This window comes from Mustela lutreola, chromosome 14 (genome assembly GCF_030435805.1).
Source record: "Mustela lutreola isolate mMusLut2 chromosome 14, mMusLut2.pri, whole genome shotgun sequence".
Lineage (NCBI taxonomy): Eukaryota > Metazoa > Chordata > Mammalia > Carnivora > Mustelidae > Mustela > Mustela lutreola.
In genome coordinates this window covers 6,064,717-6,078,924 of record NC_081303.1, presented here as the reverse complement: position 1 = coordinate 6,078,924, position 14,208 = coordinate 6,064,717, and the positions used below count along the sequence as shown (strand labels likewise).

Genomic DNA, 14,208 nt, shown 5'->3' with positions numbered 1-14,208 from the left:
CAACTCCATTAATTAATAATTCCTTTTAAAATCGTTTTCCTCCTTTAATTCATAGCTGGGAAAAAAGGTCCGCTTCCCTCTCTAACGAACAGAGTCAATGAGCAAACTGGGGAATTTGCACGCAATGACAAAAGAATAAATGAAATTTGCTAAACATATTTTCCAGTGCTTTAGTAATGCAAAAAGCCAAAACAACTGGAGGCCAGAAGTACTGTGCCTTTCTGCCAATTTCTCTTTTTGCATATGTTGCATACTCTCATTTTATTAGGAAAACACGGGTCCTCGTTCCGAAACGAGCTAGTACACTGTAGAGGGCTGTGAATTGGGAGCCAGGGGAACTGGAGACCCATTCTAGTTCTATTAAGGTGAAGCCCCAGGCAAGTTGAATCTGTAAGCCTCCACTCCCTGCGTTGTGTAACGAAAATCAACTCCCTTCTTCTGGACCACTTTACAGAGCTACAGGCTGACCGCATTCTATCACCCTTTGATTTAATGACTTGGCAGATACTGAGTTTTTTTGGTTTTTTGTTTTGGTTGTTTGGGGTTTTTTTTTTGGGGGGGGGGGGGTTGTTGTTTTTTACAAATTAAAGGTTTGTGGCAACTTGCTTCAGGCAAGTCTGTGGGCACCACTTTTCCAACAGCATTTGCTCACTTTGTGTCACTGTGTCACATGTTAGAGATTCTCGCAATACCTCAAACTTTTTCGTTATTATTATACTTATTACGGTGGTCTGTGCTCAGTGATTACGACCCACTCAAAGCTCAGATGATGGTTAGTATTTTTTAGCCATAATGTATTTCCTAATTAAGGTATACGATGAGGGAGCAGAAGACTAGCTGAACACAAAGCAGTTGACCCCCTGCATCCTCCCCTCCGCCCAATCCTGGGTGGGACATGTGTGACATTCTTCCAGGAAGCTCCCCGACTAGATGTTAATACCTTGCAAGAGGGAAAAACAACTTGAACTTGAAAATGGCGAGACCTCTGGTATTGAAGGCCAGCCTCTCTAGCATATGAAAGTTATTCTGAAACTTCCCTTTTCCTTACTTCTCCCAACTCTGGAGTATATAACCAGCCACTTCTCAAGACCCCAGTGCAGCTGCTCTTTCTACCCATGGGTCCTGTCCCCGTCTTTTAATAAACCACCATTTTGCACCAAAGACATCTCTAGAATTCTTTCTTGGGCCTCAGCTCAGGATCTCATCCCACCGAACCTCAACCTATATTCAGAAACCATATTAGTATATTCACAATTTTTTTAAACACGATGCTACTGTGCACTTAATACTATAGTATAGTGTAAATTTTATTTGCCCTGGAAACCAAAACCGTTATTTAACTCAGCTTATTCGGATATTCGCCTTACTGTGGTAGCTGGAACCAAACCCACAATATATCTGTGATACGCCTGTATTGGCAAATAACAGAAGGAAGGGGGTTGGGAGAGAGGTGAAAATTCAAACCAGTATTCAAGCCTGTCTTTTTAAATACCTGCCAACCTATGTGATTTCTTCCTACACAGTTATTAGAACAAGGCAGACTTAACTGGAATTTCTGATTTTTTGTTTAAAGATTTATTTATTTGAGAGAGAAAGAGAGAGAACATGCGCAGGAGGAGCAGAGGGACAGGGAAAGAGAATCTCAGGCTGACTCTGCAACACAGGGCTTGATCTCCCGACCCTGAGATCAGGACCTGAGCAGAAACCAAGAGTGGGATGCTTAACAGACTGTGCCACCCAGATGCTCCTGGAATGTCTGATTTAAACCTAAAAGCAGGTCGTTGTCGTTGTAAGGTATCCTTAGCTGCATTTTTTAAAAAGCATTTGAAAAAACAAACATTAGGCTTAGAGACCAAAAAATAAAAACAACCATGATTTTTTTGACCAGTTAGTTTACATAATTATCTTATTTGATGTCAAGACACATGATTTTCACAAATCATGATTAAAAGGATAGAAATTTCAACAAGGACCTAATTTAGTACTTGTTGCCCACGGGTTCACAGTACTAGTTGGCTTTAGATAGGACAGACATTAAAAGGAAGAAAGGATGGGGCACCTGGATGGCTCAGTCATTAAGTATCTGCCTTCGGCTCAGGTCATGATTCCAGGGTCCTGGGATTGGGCCCCACTTTGGGCTCCTGCTCAGCCGAAGGCCTGCTTCTCCTTCTCCCAAATCCCCTTGTTTGTGTTCCTTCTCTCACTGTCTATCAAATAAATAAATAAATATCTTTTTAAAAAGGAAGAAAGGAATGAGGGCCGGGATGCATGGGTGACTCAGTTGGTTAAGTGTCTACCGTCAGCTGGGGTCATGATCCCAGAGTCCTGGCATCAGTCCCACATTGGGTCCCTGCTCAGCAGGAGCCTGCTTCTCCCTTTGCCTGCCACGGCCCCTGTTTGTGCTCGCTCGCTCGCTCACTCTCTGACAAATAAATAAATAAAATCTTTAAAAAAAAAAAAAAAAAAGGAAAGAAAAGACAAGAGTGAGGACCTTCAATACTTTGGGAAGAACCGTCCTGAAAGGTTAGAAACTTACTTCTATGGATGAGATCATTAAACACATCTAAGGTATCTCTTGCTGCAGTATTTTTTTTTTTTTAAGATTTTATTTATTTAGGACAGACAGAGATCACAAGCAGGCAGAGAGGCAGGCAGAGAAAGAGAGGAGGAAGCAGGCTCCCCACAGAGCAGAGAGCCCCACGTGGGGCTCGATCCCAGGACTCTGGAATCACAATCCGAGCCAAAGGCAGAAGCTTTAAACCACTGAGCCACCCAGGCGCCCCACTACAGTAACTTTAATCTATTTTGAGAACATGTATACCGAGGGAATGTAATAATGTATATGAGCCAGTTAAAGCTTCAACTTAAGGGGCAGTCAGCCATCCAATACCCATACCTCAGGGATGGTGGGCCAGCACTATGTAGGAAAGGCCACACTTCCTCAATTGCTTTCATGACTTTCTGTAGTTTTCTGAGTACAGATCCTTTACCTCTTTAGTTAGGTTTATTCCTAGGTATCTTATGGTTTGGGGTGCAATTGTAAATGGGATTGATTCCTTAATATCTCTTTCTTCTGTCTCATTATTGGTGTATAGAAATGCAACTGATTTCTGTGCCTTGCTTTTACATCCGGCCCCATTGCTGAATTCCTGGTCACAGGTAGGAAAAAGGAGGGAAAACTGAATGAAAGGTCATCAGAGAGGGAGCAAAACCATGAGAGATTCTGGACTCTGGGAAACCAACTGAGTGTTGCTGGAGGGGTGGGGGGTGGGGGGACGAGGTGACTGGGTGATGGGCATTAAGAAGGACCTGTGACCTGACGAGCACTGGCTGTTCCATGCCACTGACGAATCACTGACCTCTACCTCTGAAACTAACGATGTACTATATGTCACCCAATTGAATCTAGTTTTACCTATGATGTATTATTTGTTTCAGGGGTACAGGTCTGGGAATCATCAGACTTACGCAATTCACAGCACTCACCATAGCACAGACCCTCCCCAATGCCCGTCACCCAGACACCCCAACCCTCCTAACACCTTCCCCTCCATAACTGAATTTAAATTATCGAAAAAGAAAGGCCATACTTCAGAGGCAGGTATTACAAGTTACTAGATCAGTACCCAAAGTTTTGCTACTTAGCATTCTCATATGTGAAGTGAACATTTACTGGTTAAAGCAAAAAGATACGAGACATGTGGATTACCTAAAAACTCCTAGTGAGACTCCACTCCGCCCCTGTCCAGAGACTGAGCATGAAAACCTAGCAGAGTTTATAGCCTGGATCCTTAAGGATGCTGCCAGAGGCTTTAGATCCTGACTGGTCGTGGGTCCAGCTATGCTCCGAGTTAGACTTCTAGTTCCCAGCGACAGATTATAAGGTGACGGATTTCCTACCTCTGCGATGTGTTTGTAACAGACTGGAACAAACCTTTCAGACAAGATATTGGTGAGAGTAGCAAAAGGACAGAGAGCTGGATACCCTCAGGCTTACCAAGCAGGCTTTTCAACCTGTTTAATTTCCTGGCCAATAAATAGTTGCCATATATATATATATGGAGGAGAATTACATCAGAAACTTGTTTCCATCTAATCTGATAGTAGAGTTATTCTGCACACCGTGTACGTGCAAACTCTCCACTTTGCACTCGCTGCCCAGGCAATGTTAGTCACAGTGCCCCCTTCCACTCTCAAAGGTATCACAGTTTGTATGATAAGTTACATGAATATTCCACCTACTAGTGAGACCTTGGGGATAAAACTGAGCCTTATGAAATTTCAAAGTGCCCTGCAGCTACTATTTCCTATGAAAACGGTCCTAGAGCTGTGACTACCACACTGACTCCCAAAATACAGAAGGAATCTTGTATGCACACCTCCATCTCTTTTCACAAAACTCAGCTTCAAAGCTATAGGGTAACTCCCATCATGAAAATAGCAGGCTAGGGAGTGTGAATCGATCCTCCCACTGAGAGTGATTTAAAATGTGGGATAAAATATATTCATCAAATATGTGAAAAAGCATCCAGGAGCAGCCAAGAGAGGAAACAGCAGGCTAAGGAAGAGAGAATGCAGGAAAACGAGCCAGTTCAGAAACTGTAAGTCCTATCCCAACGAATCCAAACTTTCTGTTGACAGCCTGAAGAGCCAAAGGCCAAACATTAAAGCTCAAGGCCCACCCAATGTAGAGATTCTAGACTTCCATGACAGTAAAGTGGAACTCGAAGGGCTACGCGCCCAGGGGAACCAACTCAGGCTGGGGAGGAGAAGTCAGCAAGGCTGCAGGGGATCCCGAAAGCCTGATTTCAGGAGCGCCTAAAGCCATAAGGACCCTAAGCTCTAGCACACTAGGTAAATAAATCATTTCTACAAAGCACCTTCATCCTTGACTTTAAATTCTTCTAAACCACCGGAGTGTTTTTGTTTTGTTTTTTTTCCAGAGGGGGGCACACCACAGTTTCACCCTTCCCATTGGAAAACTGGGATACTTTACAGGATAGTTTAGAAGTTGCCAGACATATCTACAACCACGTTAGAGCTGCTCAGGTCTTCCCTGTAACCTTGTGTGCGTGGGCACACACGGGTAAGTATCTGGGCCCGCCTCGCCTGTATTACCACATGAGTAAACTCAGTCAAGAAACCGGTCCTTTCTTCCCTCTCCGCCCTGTGACTCTTTGTGACACTCCACATGTGCTATTGTAGAAAATAACCTTTGAGTCTGAGCTGGGTGTGGTGCTCCGCGGACAGGGCGGCAAGACCACAATTAGACTTCTGGCACCTCCCGTCCAAACCTTCCACGCTAACTACTCTAATGCGGAACTTTAAAAATAGGAACATTACAAAGTGAGCCCAACCCTAGCCTTTTCTGGAGTTTTGGTGAGGGAAAAGAGAAAAAGAGGGAAAAAAACTTCCTGCTGTTTTACAATGTTGCACATACTTTGTTTTCAAGATACCAAGGCCGGTGGTAGACAAAGCGCCATCTTGAAAAAGCAGCTCCCGTGATGAAAAGAACAGGCCCAGAGGGTGAAGAAGACTGGGCCCCAGTTTAGTCTGTTACGCGAACGGGCTCTCCGACCTTGGAAGAGAAACCTAACCACCAAAAGGTCTCCGTTTGCTCCTCCAGAAGATGATACCGGAGGTCTGGATAAAGTCTGTGGCGGCTTCTCCAACCAAAATCCATGATGTTTATGCTTCTGTGGATTTCTCCGTGGAGGCCTATCCTGATAGAAGTCAAGTTTATTCTAGAGGCCACAAGTGATTCACACATGTACATCATGGTTCCAGACAACACGCGGAGACAGACAGGACTTATTCACTGCAAGGGACCCCAGTTGCTCCTTCAGTCTTAAACTCGAAGGCGGCTGTTTTTTTTCTTTTTTTTAGAAAACCGTGTACAGGGTTTCAAAGTGACTCAAGCAATCACTTCACATCCTAATAGGATAAAGTTTATGCATAATTCTGTGTGACCCTTCAACTACTGACGTTCACGCCGTGTTATTGTTAGCGTTGCATGTTAAGCTAGCAAATTTTCAATGAACTCTCACTGGCTTTACCACAGACACAGATGTTAGGTGGACTCCTTTGCTCATAAGGTTCTCATTATTAACTCAACCCGGGCTGAATATTTGACTGAAGGAAAGGACCATATCATTATTTTCAGATTTCATTCTATGACTTAACTAGGATACATCTGCCAGCTTTAGAAACGCCAAGTACTTCTTGGCGCCAGCCCTGGCGTCCTGTTCTATGACTACTCCCCCCAACGCTTCAGTTTGAGGATGTCTCCTCCCCATCAAAACAGTTTAATAAAAACTTAAATTATGATTAAGAGTTACTCATCAATTGACAGAGCATACCAGGCCTGTGCTATTTATGAATTATTCCTCACAATATTTTAAGGCTAACAAATAGAATCCACATTCATACAGGGGTGAGCTAGAAAGCCAGTTAAATGTTTTCATGATTTATAAAGTCTGTGTTCTACTTGAAACCATATTTCTTTAATAGGTAAACTGGCATTCCACTGGATAATTCAATCTGCTTTAAATCTACTCTAAGGCTTCGAACAGCTTATGGGGGGTTCCGAATAGACTTCCTCTAAGCACCTTTGGGCAATATCTCTCAGCATAAATGTGATAGGAAGATATGGCACAGGAATGCCTGTCAATTACAGGGCAGATTTCAAGTCCTTAAAACACTGACACTAAAACCACTTAGAAGACGTTAAAATCAGCCCAACTCTAAACATAGGGAGTATGTTATAAGCCTGGTTAAAGATAGAAATTAAAACAACAACATAAAAGTAATAACAAAAGGTCCCGATATTACTGCTTCCCTGGGTCTGGACCACCAACAGTAATATACGTAGGCAAGCATCATTTGAAACTATCTTTGATGGATATTAGGAAAAATAATTCAATCCCTCTAGGCATAGAAAAGCCCAGGGGTTTACATATAGTAAATAACTGAAGTTATTCAAATCAACTATTTGAATAATAGTTATTCAATTTTTATTCAGTTATTAGATAACCAATTAATAGTTATTCCATTATTATTCAGTTACTAAGTAACTGAATGTTATCCAAATTCAGATATCCAAATAACTGAAAGAAGAGCGACGGTTTTCCACCCTAAGTCGTTATACATAATAAATGAGATTTTGTGATTCTTTATGCATCTCATCGTATCTCGGAACAGGAAGACTAAGAGAACATGCCCCCTCATTTGTCCAATGCTTTATAGACATCCACGACAAACGATCATTCAGCCTCTTGAACGTGTGAGTTCTCATCTAGTTACTACGGATGGCAATCCAGTCTACTATTCAACGTCTCTAATCCTAAAAACATTCTTAAAAAATAGTAACAATCAGAGGCTGGCATCGGAGCAGGGAACACGGTAAAAATACTGCTTCGGTGGGCGATGTAGTACTGGTTCAGAAAGGCTTTCGTTACAGTGATGCCGAAGCGTGGGAAAAAGGGAGCCGTGGTAGAAGACGGGGAAGAACCCAAGATTGAGCCAGAAGCCAAGAAAAGTAAGGCGGGAGCAAAGAAAAACGAAAAAGAGGCAGGAGAGGGGCCAGTCTTGTATGAGGACCCCCCAGATCAGAAAACCTCGCCCAATGGTAAATCGGCCACCCTCAAGATCTGCTCCTGGAATGTGGATGGGCTTCGAGCCTGGATTGAGAAGAAAGGTTTAGATTGGGTAAAGAAAGAAGCCCCAGATATCCTCTGCCTCCAAGAGACCAAATGTTCAGAGAACAAACTACCAGTTGAACTTCAAGAGTTACCTGGACTATCCCATCAGTACTGGTCAGCTCCTTCAGACAAGGAGGGGTACAGTGGTGTGGGCCTACTTTCCCGCCAGTGCCCCCTGAAAGTCTCCTATGGCATTGGTGAAGAGGAACATGATCAGGAAGGCCGAGTGATCGTGGCTGAATTTGATGCATTTGTGCTGGTAACAGCCTATGTACCTAATGCAGGCCGAGGTCTAGTACGCTTGGAGTACCGGCAGCACTGGGATGAAGCCTTTCGCAAATTCCTGAAGGGTTTAGCTTCCCGCAAGCCCCTTGTGCTATGTGGGGACCTCAATGTGGCTCATGAAGAAATGGACCTTCGCAACCCCAAGGGAAACAAAAAGAATGCTGGCTTCACTCCACAAGAGCGTCAAGGCTTTGGGGAATTACTACAGGCCGTGCCACTGGCTGACAGTTTCCAGCACCTCTACCCCAACACGGCCTATGCCTATACCTTTTGGACCTATATGATGAATGCTCAATCCAAAAATGTCGATTGGCGCCTTGATTACTTTTTGTTGTCTCACTCTCTGTTACCTGCATTGTGTGACAGCAAGATCCGGTCCAAGGCCCTGGGTAGTGACCACTGTCCTATCACCCTATACTTAGCACTGTGACACCATCCCTAAATTACTTTAAACCTGGGAAATAAGCCCCCCAATTTAGCTTTAAAACTTACCCTCCCCAAAACATCTTTAAAAACTGCTCTCTAGAAATATGTGCACTGTATTTCCCTTCTAACAATACAAATCCTTCAACCAGCCTACTACTGATGCTTTTCTTTAAACCTCCCAATTTTTTTACATTAAAAAAAGCTACTGATGACTTCCTTTGAACTGTCCACATGAAAATAAAGAGCCATAGTTTCAAAAAAAAATAGTAACAATCAAAACAAGCATCCGTGTGACTCCTTCCCTGGTTGAAACCAATCTGTTAGAAAACTCATGCTAGCTCATTGAACACCTACGATTCCAGTTTCCATGTACGTATCTCTCCAGTACACTCTCTTCAGGTATTTCCAATGGCTGAGACATACCCCACTATCACTCCTGTTTTTGAGTCACTCTTTGAAAATGGCATCCAGAATTAAATACCTCAGATATAGTCTAATGAGCTAAAGAGTGCAGTGGGACCAGTACTTCAGATGAATTAAAAGAGAACTATTTATTAATGCAGACTAAATATGTCCCATGGGAAATAGGCTTTTAGCAAAACATAGAAACAACATAAAAGTCAAGTTACTGGTAACCCCTCCAAAAACGATCATCACAGGTAGCATTTACAAAAACATACTAATCCAAAAACTCTAAAATAACTTTAACACCAAACCGCACATCCTTCAGCCCAAAATTTAGGTATTCAAAAGCTCAATTTTTCTTTTTCTACTTACCATGTTGTATATCTTTCATATCTAAATGAAGGCTAGACATTAATATTCCAACTGCTTGTGATCTTTTGTTGCTTAATAACTTGACCACCTGCCCAAAGAAAGGAAAAAAGGGAAATGTTAATTTGTGATGTGCTCAATAACATGTCCTTTTTTAATCCTAAATGAACAACGTACAGCTTAAAGTCTAGTATTCAAAAACTCTTTTGAAAAGAACTTTTGTGTTTTATGTCTTCCACCTTCAAAATCAACTGTCTTCACCCATTAACCTCAATGGCAAGCTCTTTACCAGTCTTTTGAGAGACTGTCAGTGCGTAAAATTTCTAATAGTTCAGGAAAGTAGTTTGGTCTCTATGAAATCACAATTACACATTTGATCATTCGTAGCCTGAGATTTTTAAAGTGTCCCCCCCCCGCCCGTTTTTTTGAGCACAGAAGTCCTTTATTTTTTTTCCATTTTATTTCTTTTCAGTGTTCCAAAATCATTGTTTATGGACCCTACCCAGTGCTCCATGCAATCCGTGCCCTCCTTAAAACCCACCACCAGGCTCACCCAAGCCCCCTCCTCCTCCCCTCCAAAACCCTCAGTTTGTTTCTCAGAGTCCCTTTCATGATGTCGGCCCTTAAAACTCTGGTCAGCAGGTGAAGGTGAAGTCTACACCCAGGGCATCTGTTGCATCAGACCTGTCTGAGCACAAAGTGGAAAATGCACTTTGATTCTGGTCCTTCAGAAAGCTGTTTACCTGGCAGTCCCTCTCATTCCGCCAACCTTCATTCTCCCTCTCATTCTGCATTTGGCCAACATTTTGTGGAGAGCTTTCCAACTAATTAATAGAGGAAAACAAGCAGCAAACTCAAAGGGTTATGTCTGCTTCATCTCAAATCTGGCTTTCCAGAGAGTTCTAACAAGTCAGTCAAGCCACACATCCCACAAGAAATCTTCCTAAAACAGAGGTAGGCATCCTGCTATTGGACATACACCCTTAAACTATGTTTTCCAGATGCTGACGCAGCACCGATAAGTCCTGCTTATGAAACCATTATCGCAGGTCCTGAAGGGCAGCAAGTTCTATGTACTGTCATGGTTTTGTTATAGGTCGGCTTCAGAAAAACCCCGGAGGAAAAGGGGGAATAAAAGGTTCCAGTCAGATTGTCAGAAGTGACAGCTGCCCGAACATCTATCACGTTTGTTGACCTTGTCTTTCTTTTTGGTTTACGTTGGGCCAATCAGTAAACTAATAAAATAATCATGCCCAGCTGTCACACTAAGTCCGAGTAAAACAATATTCTTTTTTTTTTTTTTTAATTTATTTGTCAGAGACAAAGGGAGAGAGACCGATCGAGCACAGGCAGACAGAGAGGCAGGCAGAGGCAGAGGGAGAAGCAGGCTCTCTGCCGAGCAAGGAGCCCGATGTGGGACGCCATCCCAGGACTCTGGGATCATGACCTGAGCCAAAGGCAGCTGCTTAACCAACTGAGCCACCCAGGCGTCCCTAAAACAATATTCTTAATAGCAGTACTAGCATTCTTGGTTCCCCAGCCAGGATGAGGGTGGAGAATAAGACAAACACTTCAGAAGGGCCAACCACAACCTCTCCCATGCGTGTTTCTGCAAGCTTCTCGCAGAAAGGACTGACACCCCACAAGGGACTGTGCTTCCTCAAAAGAAGGTATATGTGTACACACACACACACACGCTTTGATTAACTTGCTCTTTAAACATTTTATGAAAGTTCAGCTAAAATATTAGAACTTAAATATGAATCCATTCATACCCCAAGGATTTCTATCAATATGGTTTTCTTCTTCAGAAGTGCACCGAAACTTCTTATCAGAAAAACAAAAGGCATGTATTCTGACCTCAGAAACACTTTCTAGGGGACCCTGGGTGGCTCAGCAGGTTAAAGCCTCTACCTTCCACTCAGATCATGATTCCAGGGTCCTGGGATCAAGCCCCGAATTGGGCTCTCTGCTCAGCAGGGAGCCTGCCTCCCCGCCCCCACCCCCGCCTGCCTCCCTGCCTACTTGTGATCTCTCTCTCTGTCAAATAAATAAATAAAATCTTAAAAAAGAAAGAAAGAAAGAAAGACTTTGTAACTTCAGGTAGATACCATCTGGGTCCCATCCGTGATGCTCTGACAAAAGGGAATGGATCTGTACCCATATGTCAACGGACCGTTCTGCCGTACGAAAGGCTGATCACACCCTCCCAGACGCTCCTGACTCCGCAGCTCTTGGCAGCCCTTCTCAGGCCTTTTCAAGGTGAATTATTCTGATTTTACCTTAAACACAGGCATATTTCAGAGTTCTGTTCTCAGCACTTTATTCTGTTCACTTTATGACCTATAATTTCTCCTCTATAGACATACACGCCAGCACCTATAAATTCATTCTTGTAACTGTATCTTCAACTCTACAGTACCCTACTTTCCTAACAGGTATCTGCACATAAATCTCTACTGGACAGGTCTAAAGCCAAACTCGTCATCAGGTCCACCCCAAAACCTATCCATCTTCTCCTTTTCCATGAGCTGAAATGATGGCGCCCCCATCCTCCACCCACCTATTCAAGTCAGAAATCTAGAAATCAGCCTAGACTCTTAATCGACTTCATCTGAATACTGTGGTCTGCTAACAAGTCCTGTCAATTAGAACTCCTTCAAATTTCTGGAACCCACCCTTCCTCTTCAACTCTGTTGTCAGAGTTTATTTCTATGCTTTATCTTATAGAAATCAATGGGAACTTTTTCCAACTAGCCTCCCAAATCTAGTGCAGTAGCTCTCAAAGTGTGCTCCCTGGACCTGCGGGCATGATCGTCACCTGCGCACTTACGAAAAATGCCAAAATCTTGGGCCCTGTCACAAACCTACTAACCAGAAAGTGTGGGCGTCAGATTTTTCCTCAATCTGCACTTCAAAAAACCTTTTAAGTGACTCTAGAATCACTGATGACTCTCACTGCTTCTGTCCATTCTCAAACTGATACCCAAGTACCATCTCTAAGACTGTGATATTTGCACGTCTTTCCTCGCTTGTTAAACCTGGGTGGCTCATATTTACATGTTAGTGTTTTATTTTTTATCTTTTTAAAGATTTTATTTATTTGACAGAGAGAGAGAGATCACAAGTAGGCAGAGCAGCAGGCAGAGAGAGAAGGGAAGCAGTTTCCCAGCCGAGCAGAGAGCCCGATGCGGGGCTCGATCCCAGGACTCTGGGATCATGACCTGAGCCGAACGCAGAGGCTTAACCCACTGAGGTACCCAGGCATTAACATTAAAACATGTTAATGTTTTAAAAGGTTGTACAGATTTCCAGCCCATGACCATGAACTATCTTTCCATTTCTTTGTGTCACCTTCAATTTCTTTCATCAATTTGTTATTGTTCTCACAGTATAGACTGGAAGAATTAATATTATTAAAATGTCTGTACTACCCAAGGAAATCTACAGATTCAATGCAATCCCCATCAACATACCAATAGAATTTTTCACAAAACTAGAACAAATAGTCCTAAAATTAGTATGGAACCACAAAAGACCGTGAGTAGAGAGTAATCTTGGAAAAGAACAACAAAAGTAGAGGTATCACAATCCCAGATTTCAAGACATACCACAAAGCTATAATAATCAAAACAGTATGCACAACACATAGATCAATGTAACAGAATAAAAAACCCAGAAATAAACCCACAATTATATAATCAACTAACCTACAACATAAGAGATTAAAAATATACAATGGGGTAAAAATAGTCTCTTCCATAAATGGTGCTGCAAAAACTGGACAGCTACTTCAGAAGAATGAAACTAGACAAGTTTCTTACATCATACACAAAAACAAACTCAAAATGGATTAAAGACCTACATGTGAGACCTGAAACCATAAAACTCCCAGAAAAGCAACACAGGCAGTAATCTCTTTGGCATGGGCTTTAGCAACATTTTTCTAGATATGTCTCCTCAGGTAAAGGAAACAAAAGCAAAAATAGATTAGAACTATACCAAAATAAAGAGCTTTTGCATATGAAGGAAACCATCAACAAAATGAAAAGGTAACCTACTGAATGGGAGAAGATGTTGGCAAGTGATATATCCAATAATATAAAAAGAACTTATAGGGACGCCTGGGTGGCTCAGTTGGTTGGACGACTGCCTTCGGCTCAGGTCATGATCCCGGAGTCCCGGGATTGAGTCCCGCATCGGGCTCCCAGCTCCATGGGGAGTCTGCTTCTCCCTCTGACCTTCTCCTCGCTCATGCTCTCTCTGTCTCTCTCTCTCTCAAATAAATAAATAAAAAATCTTTTAAAAAAAAGAACTTATATAAGTCAATACCAATAATCATCATAATAATAATTACCCAAGTAATAAGCGGGCGGAGAACCTGAGTATCATTTTTCCAAAGAAGACATACAGATGGTCAAGAGACACATGAAAAGATGCTCAACATCACTCATCATCAAAGAAATGCAAGTCAAAGCCACAATGGGGTACCACCTCACATCAGTCAGAACAGCTAGTATGAAAAAGACAAGAAGTAACAAGTACTGGTGAGAATACGGAGAGAAAGGAACACTTCTGACTGTTGGTGGGAATGTAAACTGGTGCAGTCACTGCAGAAAACAGTAATGAGGTTCCTTAAAAAATTAAAAATAGAAGTACCATATGATCTAGTCATTCCACTACTGGATATTTACCCAAAGGAAATGAAAGCACCAATCTGAAAAGACATATGCACCCCAATGTTTACTGCAGCATTATTTACAATAGTCAAGATGTGGAAGCAAGCCACGTGTCCACTGGCTGATGAATGAATAAAGAAGATATGGCATATACATACACTGGAATATGACTCAGCCATAAAAAAAAGAATGAAATCTTGATATTTGTGACAACATGGCTGGACCTATGGGTTATTATGCTACGTGAAATAAATCAGACATAGAAAGACAAATGCCACGCAATCTCACTGACCTACGGAATCTAAAAAAGAAAACACATGAACAAACAAACAAAAAACAGAAAT

General features: G+C 42.3%; 2 protein-coding genes across 4 annotated transcripts in view; one reads left to right on the top strand and one right to left on the bottom strand.

Moving 5' to 3' along the window:
* The window catches only part of FMN2 (formin 2), a 379,061-nt gene that overhangs the window by 201,559 nt on the left and 163,294 nt on the right, over positions 1-14,208 (bottom strand). For all 3 annotated transcript variants that reach the window (XM_059145886.1, XM_059145884.1, XM_059145885.1), the window contains one exon: positions 9,189-9,276. In XM_059145886.1, the coding sequence (XP_059001869.1) occupies positions 9,189-9,276 (88 nt within the window). The remainder of the gene's footprint in view (positions 1-9,188; positions 9,277-14,208) is intronic.
* LOC131814688 (DNA-(apurinic or apyrimidinic site) endonuclease-like) lies at positions 7,382-8,675 on the top strand. The gene has a single exon (XM_059145887.1). The coding sequence runs from the start codon at positions 7,462-7,464 to the stop codon at positions 8,413-8,415; it is 954 nt and encodes a 317-aa protein (XP_059001870.1). The 5' UTR covers positions 7,382-7,461; the 3' UTR covers positions 8,416-8,675.